Source organism: Aptenodytes forsteri, unplaced genomic scaffold, assembly GCF_000699145.1.
Source record: "Aptenodytes forsteri isolate BGI_AS27 unplaced genomic scaffold, ASM69914v1 Scaffold119, whole genome shotgun sequence".
Classification (NCBI taxonomy): Eukaryota; Metazoa; Chordata; class Aves; order Sphenisciformes; family Spheniscidae; genus Aptenodytes; species Aptenodytes forsteri.
This window is the reverse complement of record NW_008796165.1, coordinates 1421544-1447468: the sequence shown is the minus strand read 5'-3', so window position 1 is coordinate 1447468 and position 25925 is coordinate 1421544. Positions and strand designations below refer to the sequence as shown.

Sequence of the window (25925 nt, the reverse complement as noted above, 5' to 3'; positions counted from 1 at the left end):
TCTGCTGCTTTTAAAAAAAATATTTTCTAGCTATTGGCAGAGGAAAAGTGAAATCGTATTCTCCCCAAGCATAAATTGTTTTCAGATCTACTCACCACCAGAGCAGGTTTCTTCTAGCAATACCCATGAATGAACAAAAGCAGAACAGCTGTGTGCCAGCTTATGGTTTGGCATTAGGAGCTCATTGTGCTTTTCTCTGTCATTATTTCCACAGACTCCACAGGTCTTTCCTCTCATCCATGAAGCAACGGTAACCTACAAAATGGCACATCTTTGTAGTGAGTACTGAAGCGTTGGTCTGTTACGTTGCCAAGGTACTAAACAGAAAGAAAGTAGTAACCTTGAAAGTAAGCCCAATACCTTAAGGATCACACCATCAAAAGTCACATTCTTCAGTCCGTGTGTTGGAGCTTCCACGATAACTGTTGTTCCATTTTTATAAATTTTAACATCGTCTGTAAAACGATAGTGAAACATAAGGTGATCTGCTTAATTTCAAATCAATGGAGAAACTGAGTAGCACAAAATACACCTTAATGCGTTTTCCTTCACGATGATCATTTTCCTGCCAGAGTTGGATATTTCTTTTTTGTTGTTGTTGTGGAGAGAGAAAGCAAAAATAGAATAAATTATCTCTTTATCTCTAAAAATATTCTACTGCTGTTCCCTGTAGTTGGAACTGACTTTTGTATCCAGTCTGTGAAGTCTCAAAATGATAATGACATTGGTGGTGCTCCAGCTAAATATCTGAACCCAAGCATCTAACTGTGACTATAACAAGCACTTTTTTTCTAAACAATCACCAACCTGGACATACCATATATATAAGAAAGGGCTTTATTTACCTGTCAGTTATGCTGGGGGAAAGTAAGAGTGTATATGCTTTAGGAAACAGGAATGTAAGTCAATACAAATCTTAAGAAAGTAAAGTCTCTAGTTTTTCTTTGAATTAATCCTACTTGTGTTTTCTTTACATTGAGACTTTCCTGTGGAATTTATAAAAACATCTTGAAGATAGTTTCCAGGTCAGTCTTGGAAAAGTGGGTATCACAGCTTACCTTTTTCATACTCAGAAACTCCACTGTATGATAGAACTGGTTCTTCATTGCATGCCACGAGGAGAGATGAATTTGCAGCAGGACAGATTGTGATGTTCCTTCAGAAAAAGAAAAAAAAAAGAAACTAGTGGTTAATTTAAAATGTGAAAAGTAGAGATATTTGTGACCAAAGCTATCAGAGAACCAATTTGACTATCTGAATTTTGAAAGAATGAATGAGCTGTTTTCTTTCCAAAGTGCAAAATTCAATGGGACGTTGGGTTTTGAGATTCAACCTTTAAAGAAAATACAGTGTGGGGACTTAATGAGCAGGTTATCGGATAATGGTGGCTGTGAAATTGAAGACAAGAGCAACTAAACCAAAGAGTCTCAGATGAGGATTCCTTCTTGAAATCCTGTCTTTCCCCAAATATCTGATTGCAAACCAGTTTCACCTAGGAGCTAGACATCTCCCATCCCCAGACTAACTCCCTGAAACTTTATACCTGATTCCTGAGCCCTCAGGATAAACCATACTTACGCTGAGGTTGTATTTATGTGAACCTCTCTTGAGAAAGGCTGAGGATCAGCCTTTCTTGTAGTAATGATGAATTTTGGGTGTTCAGTACAGTCTTGGGCTACTATCAGGTTGCAGCTTTTATTGAAAGAATATGTACGGCTCACGTGATCGAATGTTTTGAAATCTCCCTCACTGACTTCACATGTGGCTGCAAAACAAGACCAGAAAAGAAATGTCAGATGTACAATGGCATGCGTGCTGCTGCAAAGTATTGAAGGCAAAGAGGAAAGAAACTTCAACATCTCCTTGGCAGAAGCTTTCAATGCTGCCAGAATCTGTAAGGACAGCATAGTACTACAGAATAACTACCAGATATAGATTATACTAGTGTTGATTTTGATTACATGCTAAACACAAACCTCAAGCTAACAGGGACTAAAATGTACCAAATTCTTGAGAAACTAAAAATAGTAACCATGCCAAAAAGTAGTTCACATTTCCCACAGAAGTGCTAGGCACCAACCAGCTAAGACTCACGACTCCTTTTTGAAGAAAATAAACAGGGCAGAAAACACATGATCTGCCTTGTACCCATCATCTGATGTCTCTCAATGCAGAGATGGCACCTTCTTAGAAGGGGCAAAAGACAAACTCTAGGACTTGCAGACAGTGATTCCTGAGCTCTGAATATTTACATCAGTTTGATGTAATATATCATATTACATATATTCATCAGAATATATGTATTATATATATTCATCAGAATGAAGTCTCTTCATTCACCTGCCAACAAACATGCTTCTAAGTGAAGGAATGAGCTGTTGAGAAAGCAGGGTTAGAGATGCTATGCTTCCCTATAAGACCATTACAAAGAAAGGCAAGGCCCAGTCATGGCAGAGGACAGATCTACAAACATTGCTTATTCATGAGACAAGCATATAAGTAATATTTACATTGATCTTCTTGTGTTATTTGCGAAGCTATTTCAGGAAGTAAATTCCAGGCAGTGATATCTCGAGTCTCGTAAGTTGGAGATGGGCCTAAGGGCAGAGTGAATGGCATTCGGAGTGCCTGATAGTAAAGTGTTACCTGAAAAAGCAGAAATGAAAATACATTGAGATAAAATGAACCCACATTTCCCACAGAAGTGCTAGGCACCAACCAGCTAAGACTCACGACTCCTTTTTGAAGAAAATAAACAGGGCAGAAAACACATGATCTGCCTTGTACCCATCATCTGATGTCTCTCAATGCAGAGATGGCACCTTCTTAGAAGGGGCAAAAGACAAACTCTAGGACTTGCAGACAGTGATTCCTGAGCTCTGAATATTTACATCAGTTTGATGTAATATATCATATTACATATATTCATCAGAATATATGTATTATATATATTCATCAGAATGAAGTCTCTTCATTCACCTGCCAACAAACATGCTTCTAAGTGAAGGAATGAGCTGTTGAGAAAGCAGGGTTAGAGATGCTATGCTTCCCTATAAGACCATTACAAAGAAAGGCAAGGCCCAGTCATGGCAGAGGACAGATCTACAAACATTGCTTATTCATGAGACAAGCATATAAGTAATATTTACATTGATCTTCTTGTGTTATTTGCGAAGCTATTTCAGGAAGTAAATTCCAGGCAGTGATATCTCGAGTCTCGTAAGTTGGAGATGGGCCTAAGGGCAGAGTGAATGGCATTCGGAGTGCCTGACAGTAAAGTGTTACCTGAAAAAGCAGAAATGAAAATACATTGAGATAAATTGAACCATATTGCTCAAGATATGACTGCAAACAAAAAAACCCTCTTATCTTGAAAAAAAAATCTTGAAGATGCATTTATACAGTTGCAGTTGTGTTAGTCTCTCCAGCATGCACCCAAACTTAAGCTTTTGTGAGGAATCATTGTCTTCTCTTCTAGTCACACTTAACTTTTTGAGAAATTGTTAAGGACATTGGAAAGTAACCGACATAGATTAAGTTTAAGTGATAATTAAGTGACTTAAAAAATTAGGTAACAAGTTAAGTAACTGAGTAAGTCAATGGATGTGTCTGGAAAAGTGAACAGCATCCATTACAAGCTGAAAACTGGCATGATGAGCATTGGGGTAAGATCCCTCGCTGTAGCTACAAATTACATTTACCAAGAGAATCCAATTAATGCCTAGTGTGTCTACTTCTTCATTACTATATATTAAAGATCCTGCAATACTGAAGCACCATGGAAGGTTAAAGACACACTAATTTCTCTGTGTATGAATAGCTAGCTGTTATTAATTTGCCAGAGATGCATAGGGGAAATTTTTCAAAGCGGTGCATAGGGATTTGGTGGACAAGGACCAATTAATCAGTGGGACTCTGCAGATCCAGCCTGTGCAAGCTGCTCTGAGAGTGTAACTGACTGCTCCAGTTTGGTTAAGGCAGAGTTGTATTTGTGACTGTCATAACTTGCTCGGACCTGTCTCATCAAGCATGGTTACTGCAGATGTGGGACTTGAGTGCCAACACAGATAGATGCCGTACATGGTTGCAGCAGAGTACAAGGTGTTCTCAAGGCCTCCATTATCTGCTCTGAGACCGCTATACATCCCACAGAACTAGTGACATGGGGTAAAATGAATAAAGGTGTGAGGGCAGAGCAGTCATACTTGAGACAATTTGGGCCTAACTGCTGTTCTCAGCATGGAAATAAGGTATTTGGCTACAGAGTCTGATTTTCAACCTATTGCTACGTTGCACCAAAGCAGCGCAAAATCAAGAGTACTCTTGTATGTATTTCAAGACCCATGTAATGTAATCAGGTATATAGCAGCTTCTCGAAAAGGGAATGTTTTTCTTTTTTTTCTTTACATTAAGTATCAAAATGTTATTAGTTGAAAATCCATTCAAGGTAAGGAAAAGGAAAATAAAAATTGACACGTACCCCAGGAGCTTTAATTACTGTATCAATTGTTCGTGGAGATGTTGCAGCTGCCCTTACTATAAATTCATGAGATGGATTTCTCTGATGTGCTTCTGAGAAGCCCAACATGAGTGCTGTACCAGGAACGTATTGCATGAATCTAGAGATAAACGAGATGTGACAAACTCAGGCAGATGAGCAAAAGCAGACATGGGAGGATGAGGACTACTGGCAGTTCTGAAAAATCAGGGAAACAATGAAAGAACTGAAAAGTCAAAGAAATAATACTTTGGGTCAAATTAAATGGTTGATTTTATCCAGAGGAAGCACATTGGTTTTATTTTGCTCATTTTAACTGGGTATTTTTTGAGACTGAATAGAAGAACATTTCAAAACAAAAAGGCATTTTGAACTGAAATATCAAATCATTTAATATGGAAAATGAAATTAAGCATGTTGAGTTTTTAAATATTTGGGGCATATCTTTTAATATGAAACATGTGGAGAACGTAGAACACATTCACAAAATACTTTTGTGCCATTGAACTTGTGTTTTCCATCAAAAAAAAAACCCCAAACATGTTTGGGTTGAAAAATTTCATCCAATTCTTTCAGTGTTTTTATAAAGCCAACTAGCATAAGAAAGGCAAAATAACAACTTAGGAAAGAGCGAATTACATACGCCATGCTTGTCTTTTTTATCCAGGATGGAAGGTTTCCCCATTGCACCTTCAGCTGCACGGCCGGCTTCCTCGCCAGTTGGCCTGTGGTAGCCATGGCTGCTATCCTGTAGTCCCGGCACTCCTTGCCCCATCTCAGTCTGGCCTTTACAAACAGGGAAAGAGTCAACCATATTTCAGAAAAGAATCACAGAACTACCTTTGAACATTTCAAAATGCAAGTTTTTCTTCTTTCCTGAAACTTCACATTTATCCTTAATATTTCCAAGTCTTTCTTTTGCTCTAAATAGGCTCACAGAGAAATTTTGACTCCATCCGGAAAAATCTAAAGCATAGTAGAAAAAAAGTTTGCTAGGCTGTGCAGAACTACATGTACATGTTCCTGTCTCAAAGCAGCCCTGAAACATCAGGTTTGTCATAATTTCCTGAGATTTTCTTAGACTCGGTAACTTCATAATCAATATGTATTTTTTTCTAGAAGATGACTGCACTATAATTTCTATTAGCCTTCCCCAATACCTCGATTTGAACCGCACCCCACTTTTTTCAATACTGAAATATCATGCTGAATTTGCTAATTGCAGCTGTGAAAAGCAGAGGTTTGTAAATTGTTATGCAAAGACCTCTTGCATTAAAAGGCACATGGGAAGAGCAGCACAGGGAGACGCGAAAAAAAAAAAAAGGAAAGACCTGTTCCTTCATTTATAATGCTCTCTCAGGCATCAACCCATTACCCAACTTTACTTTTTCCATCTTTTCATATAAATCCTAAGAAATACAATATTTCAAATGCATTTGAGTTATGAGTCTTCTGAAATGAATTGTATAGAGAAAACCAGCCAGATTCCCAGACAAGCAAACTCAGAGTAGAGCAAATAATAAATAGGTAGTAATGAAGCAGTCAATTTTTCAAACATTTTTTATACTTCTACTGGTCATTTTTTGATGTATCTTGAAAGTCAATATCTTTTTTTGCCAGATTTTGAAGTGGCTGATTATTTTTTTTTATTTTTTATTTTTAATTCAAAAGAATGGTGGCAGATAGGAACATTTTCTGAAATTTCACAAACTTTGTGAAACTTTTCAAAATATGTATGTTTTTCCAGTTTGGTTCTCCCAATCAGCAGGTGCTCTGTGCTTATTTACAAAACTATGGGCTTTTCAGATGTCTCTCTGGGCGAAGCTGCCTGTGTACTTACCTGTGCTTTCAGAGGCAGTATTACAGCATCAGCACATGCTTTCCAATTGGTTTCAGCCAGCTGAACCACAACTAGTTGCACATCAACTTTGGCAGCATCAGAACGAACATATGTTGTAGCTTGATAACCTTGATTTCTGTTGTCACTCCTTACTGCCTGTGCCACAATCGTAATGCCAGGTGGAATTACGTCTCCCAGGAAGTTGCGCTGAAAAACAACCCCCAGCCATCTGTGCTTAAGTATTTCTGTGTATTCACTGGAGAGCCTACAGTCCAGTTTATGTGCGCTGATAGCAGGAAGCAGCCCTCGTCCTTCGTCAGTTTAGTTTGTGGAATGTATTTCTACGCCCTCAATACTTAAGAATAAATTTGGTTGGAATCTTGATTATTTCATTACCACCAGGAATTTTCAAAGACGTGATTGTTTTGATGTTGATCCAAGACTCTTCCAAACTATCTTTATGCACTTAGTAAGATTTTGTGCATTATTTTAATATTTCAAATAGCTGCCTACAATACATACTAGATATCTTCATAGCAGTATACGCATTCACAACATATTTTACTATACTACGGCTTCTTCAAGCCAATTAATTATTTTGAAATCCTTCTTAGTAGCAGAGTTCCCATAGACATTGCCTGCATTTGCAGAGCTATTTGTTCTATTATTATGTAGATACCTTTACTTAGTACAATTATAGAATACTAAGTGTGTAATAAAGATAAAGATGATCTGTGCTTAATAGGACTTTACATTTACCAATCAGTAATGACCATGGAGAGTCTGATTTTAGTTATACTCTGCATGCACTCATGACCTAAGGTCTATGTCTAAAAACAATTAGGCGGACCTAAAAAAATCTTTAAAGGAAAACCTGTTTATTTCCACCCCATTTTTACCTTAATGCAATCTATTTTGCATTTTGGGCTTTCATAGGAAAAAGAACATTCTTTCCCCTTTAACTTACAACCCCATTCCCTTCAATTTCTATAATTTCCCAGTCCAGGCTTTCACATACTGCAAACACCTTTAGAAATGAAGGAAGGTATACCCAAGAAACCAGCAAGCAAAACCCTAAAGCCAAGGGAATTTGGAAAAAACATTTTCATGGGGGGAAAATATCTCAATGGACTTTGACTTTCCATTTACAAACTTGACTTGCAACGTACTTCCTGAGCCTAACCCCCTCAGCTGGTTAGAATGCCACCACATCTACAGTTCCTGCTCAGCAGCCAGCAAAGCCTGGCTGCTCGTTTGTACCACTCAGATAGTAGTACCTCACACGTCAGGCTGGAACCACGGCTGTGGTGAATGCTGACTCCTCTGCTCACGTGGCTCCTCCTTGAGCTGCGGCCAGCGTTTTCTCTGTGGCGGTGGCTGCTGCTGCTGCTGGTGCTGCTCGGGCGACTGCTCCTGCTGCTGCTGCCACTGCTGCTGCTGTTGCTGTGGCTGCTTCCCGACTCAGAGGAAGATGACAATGAGCTGCTTGATATCTTCTGATCTGGATGCTATGAAACAAAAATAGGTTAAAAAGCTATGGCGTGGCCTCTAGTTTTACAGTGTAGACATCAAAATCAGAGCTATCAGCCTCCCTCTAGAGGTAACAGACAGACTTAGACATATCTAGAGTGTTACTTTTATTATCATAATGCAGACATGAAATATGTTGGATAGTAATGTGCCTTGGATCCACCTGGACCTCTCTGCTGATAGGAAGGCCGCGTAGACAGTGATTGCAAACGGCAACATCACATTGTCCAGGTCTAATGTTAGGGACAATAAAACCTGACACTTAGTAAGTGGTCAAACATACCCATATTTTTTAGAAATAGAAAAGAGATTACAATTTAATTAAAAACACTGTAAATCATCTTACTCTTTCATAAGCAGGATATATAATAACTTTACAGGTAACACCTACAAAAGCCACTACATTATCATCCTTCTTAAATACTTAAAATACCTCTCTGCCATAATGCATGCTGAACCTGGTTTCTGATACAATCCACATACGTGATGATCTTACCGTGATTGCCTACAAACTGTGGACACAGCTGTTTCTGTTGGAAGATCCTGCTCTTTTATAATTCCCCCATGGTCTTTGTTAACTTAGCTTTGGCTGCATTGTACAGCATCTAGCCCAAAGGTGTCCTGAGCAAAATTTGAGGATTGCAAATGCTGCAACAACAGAAGGATGTAGTGTAATAGTCGGTATTTTAGTAATAAATATGCTTATTTTGGCCATCGTCAATGTTGATATTGGACAGTATGGAATGCTCAAGTGAAATGAACCAAACAAAGCCCTCCAGTAATACGCTGGATCATATCAACTGTAGCCACCATGGGAATGTGCACTTGAATTAGGGACCTACCCAGTGGACGTGAGCAGACCTGAAACGGAGCCGGTATACTTTTGGAAGGTGATATTCCTGCAAAATTCCAAAAGAAGGTATTACCTACAGCTCAGTAAGGTTCACCTCCTAGCAGAAGTCAAAGCATTAGAAAATTTTACCCATTCTGTAGAAATGTCGTAACTACTGTGACTGTTAAATTGGGACTTGACATGTTTTGGCTCAGCTTGTCTGTCATATTTGCTGTGGCGACGGGCAACATCAACGCTTTCACTGCTGCTGCTGGTGCCACTGCTGGTGCTTCTGCTGCTACTGCTGCTACTCTGTGTTTTACGCTTCTGCTCACGGACACTTCTCTCTCCTTCAGCAGCGCCGGCATGTGGAAATGATGTGGTCTTGGACTGCTTCTTAGCCTTATGCTTTATACCAGATGCTTTGCTACTGCTGCTGCTGCTGTTGCTGCTACCTGTGCTGCTACTGCTGCTGCCTTTGCTGCTGCTACTACTGCTTCTGCTGCTGTCCTTGCTGCTGCTACTCCTGCTTTTGCTGCTACTACTACTGCTGCCCTTGCTGCTGCTACTACTGCTACTGCTTTTCCTACTGCTTCTACCACTTTTGCTGCTACTGCTGCTGTTACTACTACTGCTTTTGCTACTACTACTACTACTGCTTTTGCTGCTACTACTGCTGCTTTTGCTGCTACTACTACCACTACTACTGCTACTGCTGCTACTACTACTGCTTTTGCTGCTGCTACTGCTGCTGCTACTGCTGCTGCTACCACTACTGCTGCTGCTGCTGCCACCGCTGCAGTCCCCAAAGGGGTAGAATTTCTTTCCTTTGGCTTTGGACCGTCTTGTTTTCAGATTTATCTGGGTGCCTCCCTGTGATGCTCTGTTGTCAGAGTCGCTGCTGGAGGGGCTGCTCATTGCACTCTCGGCACTTCCACTGGTGCTGCTGGCACTGGATGAAGAGCCTCTGGATTTTCTTGTCCCCTAGTCAATGGTACCATTGGAAAAACAAAATTATTTTTCTGTGTTCCTGCAGAAGGCTGTAAGTAAAATCAGATACAGAGAGCTATGAATCTCTCTGCTGCCTGAGAAGATGTACGCCTGATAGCATTCTTGCAATACATCACAATAAGGCAAATTCATAATTATGTGTTAAAACCACACATAAGCAGAACAATACCCCAAACCCTTTTGTGATAATGAACATGTGTCGAAATTGTTGATCATACAATTACACGTAACTAATGTTGGTAATGACAGTGCTGTAGCTGTGACTATCTCAGGGCAAATTGTGTAGGTAGGCGTCATACCTTTTTGCTACAGTTGCAGTAGCTGGAAAGAACAGACTACCTTTTGGGCACACAACAGCTATTTTGTGTCTTACAAGAGATTTTCAGAAAAACCTACAAACCCAACCTGCTCTTTCTAATGTCCTTCACCTGCAGAAGAGATGAATGCAAACCAAAGACCTGCAGAAAGAGTTCTGTACCCAAAAGCCTGTCTTTATTTTCCAATTTTTGTATACTATCTAAACAAAGGAGGCTACTTAGTAAAAGAACTATAAATAACTAAGTTTTGTATGTTGTATCCCACAAATCTAGAAGTGGATTTTTACAGCAGTACCTGGTCATCAGTATCATCAAGGATTTTCTTCACTCTTTTAATTGCTTCTTTGGTGGAAGATACTTGTGTCTCTGGATCTTCAAATGTTACTAAACGTACCATTTTTGTAGGAGCTTGGTCTCCTGCTTGAATTGTGACTTGTATTTTTTCAATAGGTGCCTCTGTGTAAACTGAAATTGCATGACAATTAGTATTACTGTTAGTATTAGCAACCAAATAATAGAATAAGCCAATTTTTGCTATAATTTATTTAGCCATTCTTCCCTAAATGAAAATATAAATGTTCATTTATTATTTTTGGTATTGAGCAACTTTGTTAAAAAATTTCTGTAATAGCTAAAGCAAATACTGGCAATAACCAAATTTTAAAATATTAACATGATACTAGATTCTTTTCAAGTCAATAAACAGAACGATCAGCAGATTTAAGTCAAGAGAATTGGATTGCCTAACTAGCTAACACTATGGGAATAGCAAGTTAGGCATCAGAGAGGAATTGAGGCTCAACGCCTGAATTGTAAAGAATGACCCAATGGTTAGGCCATTAGTCTGATACATTAGGAGACCTAGATTCAGTGGCCTGCTGTGTTTTTACTTCTTATGATCATGGATTAAGACATTAAGGACTAGATCCTGGCAGGGTTAATCCATAATTCCCTTTAAGAGCCTGGGTTTTTAGAGTGTAGCTACAGGGCACTGCATCAGATCTATGGCCCATGTCCAATTGCTCTGTGCTTGCATTCCAAATCCAATGATTCAGGATGCATCAGACACGCTCTGCAGGCACAGATCAGCTCTGCTTGATGCTGGCCATGCTGAGTGGCATTGCTGGGAGAGCTGGGAAATAGCTGCTCAGACGAGTGGGAGAGAAATGGATTCCTGCTACAAGCGTAGTCTGTTGCCAATACTGGCAGGGCTGGTAGGTCTAATGGTAGTGTTAGTGGTACTTAAGGTAGCAAAGATATATATCTACATATACAAATATCTATGTGTATATACACACGCCCTTACCCACTCACCCATTACTTTCTTTTTTGTGCACAGTTGTATTTACCTGGCTTGAAGCTCATTCTAAGGGTGTGCTCTCCAACTAAGTAATAAAGAGGCACATTTTTGATAAATGCTGCATGTATGCTTTTCCTCTCAATGCACACTTGAAACCCAAATGTACTTGCATTGGAGCACATGGACTGAACAAATGGCTCTTTTCGGGATGAAGACTGTCCAAAGGCAAAGGAATTTCTTGATGAGACATCTTCTGCAGACTCTCTGTCCTATTAGATAATACACATGTCAAGTTAAACTGGACAACAGTAAGAGGAATATTTGGATGTTATGAATCCTGTTTTGGAAACAGTTACACATATTCTGCAGGAGGAATTAACTGGTTTGTTTGAGATAGCAAGGCCGTGACATAGGACAACTTGGTTTTCAATTGGACAAAACTATCAACTGAATGGCTTGATTAGACTATCTAGTGTAAAAAGACATTCAGGCTATAAGAATAGAAATTTGTATCACAAATTTATTCTAAATATTTAATTTTGTTTTCCTGGACTATTAGACAGTGTTAACAGGTTCTTGATAAATCTGAGTGTGCTCTAGACTGACTGGAGTTCTTTCCTTTGATTTATGATTGGGTCAAACAACAGAACCTTCATCTATGTCCATGAAAATTCTGTCTCAATTGAGGTCTGACATGAATGTGAGACTATATCAACTAGATGGTCAAAGCATATCAGATGTTAGAAATTTCCACTCAAAACTATGTAATTTACATGTGCTAAGCAATGCTTGCAGAAGAAGAAATTAAAGTAATTAAAACTAGAATCAAATCCATGAAATGAAAACTATGATTTCCTGGAGCAATGAAGCAAATAGCTAAAGACACATAATCATGAGCTTTCATTTCACATGTAATACAAGTTTGCAATTAATTTTTTACTCAGTTTATCATGTCTCACAAGATTCCAAACTTGTATGAATCCCACAGAAAAACTGGAATTTTAATGCTAGTATTTTCTTTCCACGGGAAATTCTAATGATACTGGGAAATGCTCCAGTTAGTGCCATTTTTCAGTTGTTCATTTAAGAATAACTGCGGAGTGCTGAGTTTTCAGGAAGGGCAGCACAGAGGCACAAAGCAGAAGAACTTTGCTTGTTCCAGGATATTGGAAACTCCTCTTGCTGACAGTACGTTTGCCTATTGACTTCTCCATAGGAAAATGCTGTACTCATCCTCTGTTCGTCTCTTATTTTATCTGAAAACCCTTCAGAGTTGCAGGAAAACAATGAAACCAGAACAGGACAGTGTATTCCTCACCTCTGTCAGTCTTTCAGTGAATGAACTGTCATGGTGATGCCTTCACAATGCTGCCCATCATAGAAAGCCTGTACTGGCTTTTGCGGAAAACTGTAGCTCAGGAAGTCATTTCACTTGACACACAAACTGCCATCCATCCTTGAATCAGATGCTTATATGCATTAAATCTGGCTCGGCAAGTTGAGCAATGGAGCGTCTCGTGGAACATTTGTAGCTGCCCCAGGAATGTGATGCTTGCATAATGGTTGCAAAAGTATTTTAAAGATTGTGGGCCTATCCTGTAGATGGCAGTGTAAAATTAATTACCAAAGAAAATGCTTTTGCTTTTGAAAAGGTGTTGCAAGTCTGATGCATTACACTCCAGATTTTAAAATAATGTTACTGTAGGGTTATTTGTGTTATTAGATTGAACCTGACTTATTTTGAGTGAAGCAGCATCAGTCAGAGATGAATTGTACATTTTCCTATGGAGAAAAGAAATGGTCTCCCACTGATTAAAAGCCCAGAAAAGAATAGTCAGACACTACATCATTTACCCTGATGTTATCAGTCTCGCCTGATGCAGAATCTGAATCGAAGGACATCTTCATTATGTCAGGCACTGCTTCAGGTAGAAGAACTGGAGTCATCTTACTAGCAGCCAAATCCCCAATATTTCGTGTAATGGCAAACGTCTTAGACCTGCAGAATAAACATTAGAGGAAACCTGTATCAATAAAGCACTGCTGAGGAAAAGACCTGAATAATGCCTTGTAGCATGTACTCAGCAACAAGTGTCATACCTTGCAAATTGCTTTATGGATATTTACAGCATCTTTCCTGTTAGTTGTATTTTCAAGGACTGCTAAGAGTGAATAAAGACATGGACCAATCTCAGGGGCAGATAGCTCAGTTAGGCTTTTAGAATCACGTGTACAGGTTAAAAGCATTGCAGTTGATGGGATCTCCGTATGCCTAACACCTTGAAGAACAGCCCGCTTACTTAGAAGCCTGGCTGTGGAATACATTATTAAATTTTTGAGTCTCCTATTTTGATCTTCTGGACTTTTAAATTTTTAAACTCATCTTCTGTGTGTTCACTGCTAAACTTAGTTCTGATTTCCTTTGACATTATATTTGGGAAAATACTGCCATAACTTCAAAAAACAATCTGGGGACTGGTGGCTACTGGATGCTGTTTCCTGTCCAACTTTTGTTAAAGCAGAATTAAAGAAAGGAGCCTGAAATCATCAAAGTAAGTGTCTCCAGCTTGATTTAAATTCACTGGTACTTGTGGCTTGGCCATGCCTTGGCAAGACATCACAGAGAGATGTGTAGGAAGGTTAAGAGCTTATTTACGTAAAAGTGTTCAGTACATTGTTTCCAGTGTTGTGGACTCTAAGCGTATTAGTCAGGATCCAGGATGAGTGATATAAGGTGCAGCATGAGACTGAGACTCTCGTGGCTAAATATCCTGACCCCCTGGCTCCATACCCCACGTTCTTCATGGAAGTTGTTACAGTGCTGTGATGACTATGAGTTTTGTTTTGGGTCAGAGAAACATCTTGAATACTGAACACTTTTGAGAGATGAAAACCTATTTCCCTCAGCTATTAACATTGTGCTAACTCTACCTTATCAGCCATTTCTCAGCACTAACATCCAGCTCAAAATTCCCCACGTGCTGTTTCTCAAGTATGAAGCTGATCTGCTTGCCCTGGGGTTTTTGTGGTCTGCCAATGGAGGTGGCCTTTGTGACAGTGAATGGAAAGATGGTCTGCCAAATGGTCTCTGTTTTAATATGGTCCACACTGTACTAGCCTGAGCAATTCCAATCTAACCTATTTGAAAGATGAATTTGTATTCATTTGATAGCCCTCTCTGCCTCTTGAAGGCTCCTACTGTGCTGTGTGCACTGTAAAGCACACAATTGCACTTCACGTGGAACACCTCAATAAAACGTGTGTCACCTGTGGGCTTTGTTTTCTTTTCCATCTCTCTCTTTTTTTAGATAAGGACATGACAGCAACGCTCCATGCTGGGTGATAGGAGAACCTTGAAGAATGGAATCTGAAATAAAATATTCTCCCTTACAAGCTGAGGGGATAAAAGAAAATACAAATCAGCTTGCATTTCAGATAGTTCATCTGGGTAAAGGGACAAAAAGGGAAATGGCTTTTATTTTAATCCCATTCAGTGATTCAAATGACCACTGAACTGCAGGCTGGGTCTCCAAGCAGAAAGTCCTGGGGTTTCTTTTCCAATTTTTTTTAGTATTTTTTATGCCAATAGTCTACTCCTGCCACCTAATGAAAGTGGAGGATCGATTCCTCCCTGTTGAGCACAGAAAGCCGACAAATGTAGCTGCATCACAGGTGACACATGTCAATGTCTGCAGAATCATACGGCACAGTAAAAATAGGCTACAAGAGCCAGTTCTGGTGCTTTAACAAGAAAAACAGTCACAAAGAAGGCCTAAAGCGATGGTATGAAAGAATCTGTTCTCTCTGATCCCACACAAGGGAGAAAAAATAAAAGGGAGATTTTCCAATACGTATTAGTGTGTTTTTTGGATGAGAGAAGAAGCTGTGCTATAGTATAAACCAAATTTACTGCAGGGGTAAGGGACACGCAATTCAGCTGTGTTGGGCCCACTGACGTTTCAGTGAGTGTGGCCTTACATATGTCCCTAACATGGGGACAGAAGAGCTTGATGCTTGTTTAAAACAAAGAAAATCAACGAAAAACTATATTCCCAGGTTTTAAAGCACAGCATGACATCGTATCTAAATAAATGAGAAGCAAGAGACAGTCCTCCAACCAGACCTTTAGCTCTTTTTCCGCTGTGGTGAAACGAAAATTTCTGCCTTTCCTATGCATCATCCTTCTGACCTTGGTGCAAAGGTGTTATAAAAACATAGACTTGGGGTGCCAGTCATTTCCCTTCACTGTCCCCAAACACACCACGCTGCCTAGCGAGCTCACAGCGTATGCTGGCTCTTCTGCATTTTCCATTACACGTGCTGTATACATGTTGTATACAGCGTTGTAATTTCGTAATTCATCTTATAAATAAGATGCCCATGTGAAGCAATTTCTGCTTATCCTACAGTTAAAACAAGCAAAAAAGCCCTATGATAGAAGCTGTATTCAAGTTTATGTATATACTTCAGTAGCCTGTCATTATGAATATGTGATATATTTGCAAAGTGCATTCTCTGGCAGCTCTCCATATTTACACTTTAATCACAGTGCTCTTAATTTTTCCCTGAAATTGATTTGATTTTTACTTCTTCCTGTAAATTTTGTTTAAAAGTATGTTTAAGTAGCCATCTGTAGTATACCAAATAATTATGTTGAAAGAGCCTTAAAAATAACTATTATTTTTAATTAAATTTAACTTTGATAGGATTGAATTGAAACACATGCTATATATTCTCTCCACAGCATAATTAATTATTTTGCTCTGATTTTCTATAAAGAAAATTATTTTGCTCTGATTTTTGCTATAAAGAAAGTCGAGTCTGTAATGTGCTGATTTGTCTTGGGAATGCAATGTCTCTATCACCAAAGTTTTCTTTTTTTTTTTCCTCAGAGTCTGCGATAGCTCAGCTGAGTTTCTCTTTGGCTCCTGAAAATTTATATAAATCCCACAGCTGTGACAGGTTATAACCTGTATGGTGTGTAGGATATAACTGAACTTAATGTTATTGAAGACTGTTTGCTTCCTGCGTCTGGGTGTGAGAGGTGAAGGGGAAAATGATATCACATCCTGACTAGCTTTAATGATATAGTACTATAGAAAATAACCCACGGACCATCAAGACAAAGTGCCCAATACTAAAATATTTTGAGCAGAGCTCACAAACAAATGAAAGCTCAATAGCTTTCTAGAACCATTTCTTTAAATGGGGAATTTAAAGCTAACAAGGGAAGGTGTCAGAATATCTCTAAAATATTGAATTCAATAGGTTCTTTATTCTTTGGTGGATCTATGCAAAAGGAAGAGAAAGTCTATGTCAAGGTAAAATTTTTGACTCATTCTATATGGAATATATATGTATCCTTTCTCTCTCTATCATGCCTACTTGCTTCTCTTCATACCTTTAAGATTTTACTTTGCTTGGTCTTTGACCTCCTCAGCGATGTGGTTCAATGTTACATTCTCTAGTTATTGCTTTGCCTTCACTTGTACTCATTGCTGTTTCATTGCTCTGTGTGGTTTCCACTGACCATTTGTTTTGTAACAGTGAACGGGAATGCTTTTTGGAGAAAAAATGATGGTGCTAAAAGTTAGCTAGTGAGTATTAGCTTTCTCATATACTTGGCATTACAGAGCTATTTCCGACTGTCTACTTCACTTTATAAATGATAATGCTGCAGGGTCTAGAGCAGGGCTTGGGCTGGAACTCATGGACTCCTCCGCTGTAATCCCCTGCCTCTCATACTGACTTGCTTTCTGCTTTCTGGCAATGCATTTAACCCTTTTTGTGTCTGATTTGATTTCCCCTTAAGTCAAAGGAGGAAAATATTTTTTATTTTGCTTTGCGGGAAGGATCCTTCTGCTAACATTTGTAGCTCTGCTTGAGGCTCTAAACTTCGTATCAGTGTCCAATACTCTCATTTCAGTTCAGAATCCTTACTGAGTTCATTAATATCTGCCTCACCCTCTCCAACTGTGAGAGCTAGTGAGAGCAGGTGCCTGCTGTCCCTGATGACCTTGGGAGCACTGTCCTGGTCTTCACAAGGAACTGACAAAACTTTTGGGCTGTGGTGCCCCAGCAGCTTACACGCAGCTAAGTGATGCTCTGTGAACTGCCGAAACCCTCCCTCCTCTGCACGGAGAACCTGATTACAATCACATTTGAAGGAGTGGAGGAATCATCTTAGGGAGGAGGATGTGATGTCAAATGCCTACTAGGATGGTCTGTGACCATTGAAGGGCAAGGGAGAATAATGATTAGCGTAACTGGTGGCTAAACTGAGGAGACCTGCAGAGCTTCTCTGGGCCAGAAGCCATGAATGCTAATTGCAGCTGGATCAAGCAGCTGAGCTCTTTTGTTACGGCTGTATTCCTAGAGCAGAAACTTGTTAACATTTCTGCAGATTGTATACTAGCTGATTTCTGTTATCGGTGATGCTTTTTCCTTTGTGATGAATTTTTGGCTTGTCTTTCTCAGTATTTTTTAATGTGTGTGTATGAAGGTTTTCTAAGCTTTGGTCTACTGCTTTGATTCCTTGGACATAATCTTTCTGTTTCCTCCCTCTCTTTGTGCTTGTATTTCCATCTGTTTTCATTTGTTTGGCATCTGGCTACAACAGTTTTCCAGAGTGTATTGTAATTGCATGCACTGATAATAAATCAAGTAGACCTAACAGACAAGAAAACCAAATGGCAGCCACAGGGAAACAAGGTAAAAACACAAGAAACACCGAATCCTCTACGCTTCAAGGCATCGCATGCAAATATATACGGGTTATCTGTTATAACTGATAGGATTCAGTTGGCTTATATCTTACCTAGTGTCTCCAGTCCAAATATATGTATTGGGATAGAAATTTTATGCCATTCGTGTTTCAAACAGCTTATGGGTCTCAACAACTGAGAAATGGTCCTAAAGAGGATTTTCAGGTGAAGACCACAGGAAGTAACACATATTTTCAAGCAAAGCTTTGGTACACGTCACTTCATTTAAAATAAATAAACTACACCAATCATTGCCAGTTACTCAAGCTGTCAGTCAAAGACAAGATCCCTAAGCAAGTGTTCTGTTTTATTTGGAAAGACTCTGCATTGCGACATAGAAAGATAATAAGTGTTATGTCTTACCTTACAGTAATTATGTTAGTCTCATCTTTACATGGTGGAATTTCAATTTTGATATTTTTTTCCTTCATATGGACAGTGGCAATAACATTCACAGGTACATGAGCATTCATTTTGGTGTGTGCTTCCAGCCCTGCCTGGACCATGTGTGTGTTGATCCCCATTACAAAGGTCATCTCCTTAGCCATGCTGAAAAGGTAGAATGAGGGTAAAATTATGTTCAGACAGTAAACTGCTGTTGACTTTTTATGGCCTTTGTTACTTGGGAATATAATTCTTTTACTTTATACTAAATATTTACCTTAGACTCATTTTGGATCGCAGCCTAATGTTGGCATTTAGTAACTCAGTCAATCTGAAATCAGACTTTGGAGAAGGTGTAATCTGTGCTTGAACTATTACAAAGAAAGCAAAAAAAATGTTAAAAATGCCCCCCCAATCCTGACAAGCATGTTTGTATTGCTCAAGTCTTGAAATATATTACCATTTCCTGCCACTTTTGTGACAGAAGAGTAATAGAAGCTGGTCTCTGTCGGGAACCCAGTGCAGGTGGGCACGATACGACGGATCTCAGAGGACAGTAAAGCCTTGGTCCACTGCCTCCCTACACCACTTTGAAGGCTACTGATTATTCTCCTTATTGAAGGGTTTTTTTCGTCGGGTCCGTACCATGCCTGCAATTAGAGAGTTCAACTTGTCTAAATAAGCAGAACTTGAATATCATGATCCGTGTCATTAACCGTGCCTCAGGGGAAAGTCTGCCAGCAATGATTATAGCTAATCCTGATCAAAGCTTGACCTTATTTGCCTTGATTAATACTAAAGACAAAAACCCTCTTGAATTAAAAAGTTAAGAAAAGGGAGGGAACGTGTGAAAGAAACAGTATTTTAAAGCTTTTGATGCTTGGATGGTGGTGTTTTCAAAATGATACCTGCAATGCATTTTGGATGGCGTTTTTATCAAGTCCACCAAAGAACAACTCTTGGCCAAACATCTTCAAGTAGCCCGATGCAAAAGGTTTGTCACTGGAGAATGCCTTCCAGTCAGAGAGCTGCATGAGAAGAGGAAGAAAGTCTGATTCTTCATAACATTTGGGGAAGCAATACCTTAGAGATTTTCTTTTCCCTGAGAATTTACTGTTTTCAGGATTTCCTTGAAGTCATAGTCAGTCTCCCAGTTCCTGTCAGGAGAGTAACCTTTAGCAAACATCTCCTGCAGTCCTTCAACCGTTATTCCCACCTGTGGGAAGAAGTAAAGTGTAAATGCCAGTTGGATGATGGTCGTAGGAAGGGATGAGAGGGCAAACTGCGGGTAGATCCAATTACCTCCAAGGGATCAGCCACTCTTCCAAGGAAATGTGTCCGCAGCTGGGACATTGCCATCTTTGGAATTAAGCTGCCTGCATTATTCAAAACCAAATATTTAGCTGCCAGTCCACTCATAAGGAGCTCTGAAGAGAAATAGGCAGTAAACCACAGCACAGTTAGTTTTTAAAGCCACAGTGCGCAGATTGTATCAATTTACTAATTGCATAATTCAACTGATACAGCATGATATGAGAAAGGCCAGAAAACCCAGCTGTAAAACTGATGTTATAAAACAGTCATAAACAGAATATTCTGCATTTTTGGACTATTAATGGGCAAAATTACAAGCCCCCTGCTCATTGCATGGTGGTTATGCTATTTTTCCAATTGCTTCTGCTATATCATTTACATCCGGTCAGATTCTGTAATGTCAGCTTATGAAATGCTTTTACGAGACGTCATTTAGGGCAACTTGACAAAGGGGATCAGAAATGAAAACAGATTTGCCATCCTTTGCTAATAGTTTAGGGAAAGTGATATAGATGTCCTATAAGGACAGATGGTGAGGTGTAGATTTGTCTCTCAAATGACTAAGAGGCAATTTAATACATCTAGTTCCAAATGCTGTAACTCCTTACATGAAATGCACTAATTGTTAAGTAATTGTTAACTATTGAGTGAACTTTGAGAAAACATAATTTATGTCTATTTATTTCTCTACTTTAGATTTATCATCTACAGATGATACAGATAATCAGTGCAGAGCACAGTCACGTATTCTTCCCGATCTTGGCACAGGTCTATACAGTCCTGTTTTCTGAGTTAAAGTAATCCCAAGGCTTCTAAGTTTCCTTAGGTTTCAAGAGGAACAAGGCTGACATGATATGTAGGCATCCCTGTCGTGCTTCCTTTCTTCCAGCCCTCCTCTCCCTTCTCTTCCTACACTAGTTGGAGGATGGGGAAGTATTTTAGGAGTCCCTATGTTAAATTTCTGCTACCCTCATGTTACACATAGGCACCATATACTGATTAAATCCCAGCACCATCAGAAATCAGCTTTGGAAATCCGGTACAGACAGGATAATGCAGAGCCCTGGAAGATCCAGACCAATAAATTCAGTACCTGTACAGACATTATTGATGAATTGTAGGAAATATATTTTCAAACATTATGAGACGGAGTGAGTCTTTGACCTCTTTCCAGAAAAGGAGTGCCTAAATTCTCATAAATCACTTAGCCAAAAGTTAAAGAAAAGATTATTGCTTGGTTCACAAATGTGGGGCATTATGAATACTCATGCCCATATTACTTCTCTAGTGCCACTCTTTGTGTTTTGGATAACATCTCACTTGTGAGTCAACACTTTCCCATTCTCTTCTGAAACCGTGCATGCAGACAGGGGTCTGGATGGTCCTTTACCCTTGTTTACTCCTCACACTAAGTTGTTTTGTATCAGCTTGCTGGGACTGATTTTGATTTCTAATTTCTCAGGACAGATTCCAACTTTTCATGTATTTGAGAAACCGTCTGTCGGAAAAACAATCCACTTAATCTACTAAATCTGTATGAACTGGCATGTCACTACGTCACTTTCACTGTTTTGCTGTATAAAGCTCCTGTGCTACCCAAAGTGCGAGGCACTATCTACCTACAACATACGTGGTCCAGGAACAGCTCCTATAATCAAAATACAGGTATGTAAGCCACCCCATTGATGGCAGAGGAATCAGTGGAGAACCTTCAGCAGACAGCAAGGAGAGATGACAAAAGCTCACATTTTAATGCCGATCCTACAGAAAATAAAAAGCAAAGCGATGCCACGCTGGGACATTATTAATAAGCTGACTTGAGACTTGGAAATGTGAAGACTAGTTTTTCTCTGAATGAGCTTAGCCAAAACAGTCCTAGGTGTTATGTGGACTGGACACTAGAATGAGGCATGGTACTTTTGGTGAATTTAAGGCTCTTTTTTTGTGTTCCAACCCACGAAAACTGTTAGTTAAAAAACCCCATGGTACTTACTGATACTTAATAAGAAGTGTTGCTCATAACTGATTAAATGATTATACAGAATTCATTGACTTGAAAAGAGCAGGGATATTTTCCATACTTCAGGCATTACATAGCGCTAATGCTCTAAGAAAATATTTACCAGTGAAAAATCCTACTGACACAGTCAGATGATGCACTGTAGCCACCTCACTGAGAGTGTGATGGCACCTGCATATATCTGACTAAATGTCTTGCCCCAAGGAAAAGGGAAAGAAAAATTGGTGATCAAAGAAAGCATCTTTGGTACCTCTGAACATTAGTACACACATTTAATTATATGAATCTGTGCATATTGAGAATCAGATTCTGTCAGTCCTCACATTGAGCAGAACCCGGGTCATTCCTCTGATTTCAATAGCAGTGTGTAGAGCATGAAGCACTATTTGTGGTGGCCATGTGTGACAGATTCCAGATTAGAGATAGATTCAGCTGACATTATTGCCTGTCATTAAAAATTCAGCATCTAGCACCGCAAAGATCTGTGATGCTGAGGGCACATTTTTGTTTTTAGCAAGGAAATAGGTACTGCATTACAGCCGTCACTATGGTAACTCCTCCAGAATGGACTCACTGAAACACATTTCACCTGTGGCTAGTGGTGACAAATCAAATCAGAAAGCTGGAGGTTGGATCCTCCTCCCACACCAGTGTAATAGAGGATTGACTTCATTGAGGTAACTGAGTTATCCAAGTCTAAGATTAGCATGTGTGAGAAAAAGATCTTGTTCCTTATTCTTCAGGATGAGAGGTTTAAATATTACATATGCATGGTAACCAAATTTCTGACACTGGTCTTCACCAAGAAGAAACAGCAGTTCACTGATATGCTGCATTTCCAGGCTATAGCCAGAACAAAGTAATCCGTTTCACATAGCCCTCTGCCAGCTACCCTCATGCGTACTGCATCCTTCTTTCTCACTGGGCAAAAATTCAGATAGCTTCACTTTAAAAGCAAAAATAAGAGGAGAAAATGAGTACTTAAAACTAGAAGCACATATCTGCGTATTACTCAACATTTTATCTCTCCCTGAATGCATTTTAAATGGTACAAAAGTTCACACAGTGCGTATTAGTGACTGTATTTCTTTGAGCACTCTCTGTCTCTGCCTCTGAGGCAGCAAGCATGTGTATCATATATCTGTGGCTGGTAGTGACTGTATTTCTTTGAGCACTCTCTGTCTCTGCCTCTGAGGCAGCAAGCATGTGTATCATATATTACTGTGGCTGTTGTGGTATGTATTGTATTTATTTTTATTATAGAGCAGATTAAACGGTCATGTTAAAAACCATGAAACAGGGGCAGGGCAACAATAAGATCTACAAAGGTCTTTCAAACCGCTCCCCCCCACCAAAAAGAAGGCAAAAGTACTTGTACACTTAGCACTGTGGACTTCAGGTGTTACAGAGTCTCTTTTTCTATTGATTACTTTGAAAAGAATCTTTACATGTACCAGTGAATAAAAAAAGTGCTAAAAACATCCAAGTCCTCCTAGATAAACAGCATGTATAAGGAGACTGTGTTTGTAGATATAATCTCCCTAGTCTGCCAGCTACATATGCCAAATCACTGAGGCTGTCATGGTCATTTACACAGAGGAGTTGCTTAAAAAATCTCTACTGAGAAAAATAACGTACATGGAAAATAGAAATAGCTACAATTTGGCCCAGCAAGAGCTGTCTTCTAATCTGGTCCTCCTGTCTCTGACTACATTTTTATGTGCAACTCCCATTGATGTAACTGGTCAGCTGCCAGATCCCATGCGTGGATCTGCTCATTCTGGTAAAGAATCCTAGTAGGAAGGTGCAAGAAAAATCTTTAGACAATAAGCCTGAGTTAGCTGCTCATGGGTGCAATGAATTGTCACATCTGAACGTTTTCAGAGTTTGCTGTTTCATTGGGCGCTACTGTTGGGGTGAAGAGTATTTAGCATCACATCTGAATTCAGCAAGAGTTGTAGGTGTTCAGCACCAGCAGAAATTAATCCACTTCAGCAGCAATTTAAGTCCCTTCTGTTTGTTTGGTGCTGAACAATGGTATGAAATTGTCAAGCACCACTGAGACTGCGGCATTTGATACAGGAGCATGTGCTTCACCGGCTAATGAAAATGGAGGGTTAGAGCCCCACAAGCCCTCTGGTAATTTCATGCTGGCAGTGTGTAATGCAAAACACACAGGGACCTAAACACTCTCCAAATGGAGAGCCTGAGATTTTTTTTTTTTCTTTCACTGAACATAGGAGAATATGGAGGAACAACATGCAGCTAACCAGTTGGCTAGGAGAATTGGGTTCTCATACTGTACAATTTTTTTCACACATTGACCTGTATATATTTCTCTACAAAATCTTCTGAATCTTACCTTTAAACATACTGAAGCGGAAAACCTTGCTGAACTGATATCCAGATCTGTCAAATTTGGGACTTAATACTCTGACAGCCATTCTGCAGGCAGAAGCCCTGAAAAAAATCAGTGAGCACATTAACACCTCAATTAGTTTGCAACAAATTTTTCATCTATGGAAGGGATCCAGATTTTCCTTACATCACTTGAAGATCTGGAGCTGTGCTTCTACCCAGGGCCCTCAGGTGAGAGTAGATGAAACTTGCCACTTGCATGCTATGTTCCTTCAGCACAGCATCAGTTAACGTCATCAGTATTGGAAGACCTGGCTTGGTTTCAAGCAAAACCACTGCAGCTAACATTCGGACCCGAGGATCAATTTTGTGATTCAGGAAAATCTCAAGGGTAATAGCCTGGACCTGAAAATAATAGACACATTCAAATTTACAGTATGTTTGATCATTTTGCTAATAACCATTCATCACTGGTGAATGATCTCTTCATCACTAGTGCAGTAAAAATTTGTATTATTTAATTATTATGGAAACAGTGCTCCTGGTTTCATAGTCTGAGGGCTGGAAGGGGCATTATGGTAATGTCGTCTGACTTCCTACACAATCAAAGCCAAGGAACTTTGCTGGATAACTCCTATATCAGCTATATTGTCCCTTTTTGAGCTATAGCAAAATATATCTGTAGCATAACAACTCTGGGTAAAAGAGATTTCATGGATGCATCACATACCTGAGAAGTGGTTTCAGTGATCACTTATCCGTACCCATAAAAATATGCCTTATTTCTAATAATTTGATCTCCTGGAGCCCTTTCTGCTAGAATAAAAACCAGTTTACTACCAGAAATCTCTGTGTCATGTAGGCAGTTTAAAACTGGAAGTTTATGCGACAAATGTAATTTCCACAGCACTGCTTGTGACCAACGTGTTTCACCCTGGCAATATTCAGTATCAAGACTAATTTTGTACTGGAACCTTTCCAGTTTCCATGAGCTGCACTGAGGCCTTTGACCCCAACTTCAAAATGGATGTGGATGTTGTAACACCGTTCTGGCAGCCCCTCTGTGCAGTCCTGTCCTGGCTGGGACAGCGTGTGTCTGTGGTCTCTAAAGAAAAGTCTGATCCAGAAAAGTTCAACAAACTTTGGAAATACCCTGATTGGTTTTATTAATTTGCGTATGTTGATTATCAAATACCGAGGTAAAAGTGGTGACAAGGATGCAGTAGCCTCTTTCTAAATGTAACTACCTTTTCAAATTAAACAATAAAAAAGACAGACCATGTATTAAGTCTGTTTAATGCAAATATGGGTGTGTAGCTAGCTGCAAACCAGGCATTAAACTGGTTTTTGAACAATGAAAAATCCGGCCACAGTCATTAACTTGCTCCAGATCAATTTTCTCCAAAGAAAATGCATAGAAAATGGGTAGTCTGGGTCACATGTGGAAAGCCGGGCCAAAGGGCAATCAGAGACGCAGCATTGCTGTCAAACACCAAACTGGCTTTTTTCTTCCTCAGCAAATACCCTAACTCCTACCCTTGCTATTTTCTCCTCCCCCTCTGCTTTTCCCCATCTAGCTCCTGCACTCTAGTAAATTGATTGTTTATTCTTTTGCTTAAAAGCACACCCTGGCACACTATTGTTTGTGGATCAATATGTGCACTCAAACTGGGAGTCGTATGCAAAAAATGAGTGCAATAGAAAAACTGATAGAGATTAGTAAGAGAATAGTTAATGAAAGCTTTTATTTTACTTTT

At 39.4% G+C, this 25925-nt stretch overlaps 1 protein-coding gene across 1 annotated transcript in view; it reads right to left on the bottom strand.

Moving 5' to 3' along the window:
* The window catches only part of LOC103905550 (vitellogenin-1), a 45705-nt gene that overhangs the window by 4649 nt on the left and 15131 nt on the right, over nt 1-25925 (bottom strand). The window contains exons 12-34 of the mRNA XM_009287241.1: nt 24356-24573; nt 24173-24270; nt 19779-19903; nt 19591-19692; nt 19385-19504; nt 18937-19126; nt 18754-18847; nt 18456-18641; nt 13183-13327; nt 11378-11597; nt 10324-10493; nt 9291-9684; nt 8851-9176; nt 8711-8767; nt 7616-7846; nt 6339-6545; nt 5142-5284; nt 4481-4619; nt 2511-2646; nt 1579-1765; nt 1059-1156; nt 361-455; nt 96-255 (exon numbers count right to left, since the gene is read on the bottom strand). Of these exons, the coding sequence (XP_009285516.1) occupies nt 96-255; nt 361-455; nt 1059-1156; nt 1579-1765; nt 2511-2646; nt 4481-4619; nt 5142-5284; nt 6339-6545; nt 7616-7846; nt 8711-8767; nt 8851-9176; nt 9291-9684; nt 10324-10493; nt 11378-11597; nt 13183-13327; nt 18456-18641; nt 18754-18847; nt 18937-19126; nt 19385-19504; nt 19591-19692; nt 19779-19903; nt 24173-24270; nt 24356-24573 (3841 nt within the window). The remainder of the gene's footprint in view (nt 1-95; nt 256-360; nt 456-1058; nt 1157-1578; nt 1766-2510; nt 2647-4480; nt 4620-5141; nt 5285-6338; nt 6546-7615; nt 7847-8710; nt 8768-8850; nt 9177-9290; nt 9685-10323; nt 10494-11377; nt 11598-13182; nt 13328-18455; nt 18642-18753; nt 18848-18936; nt 19127-19384; nt 19505-19590; nt 19693-19778; nt 19904-24172; nt 24271-24355; nt 24574-25925) is intronic.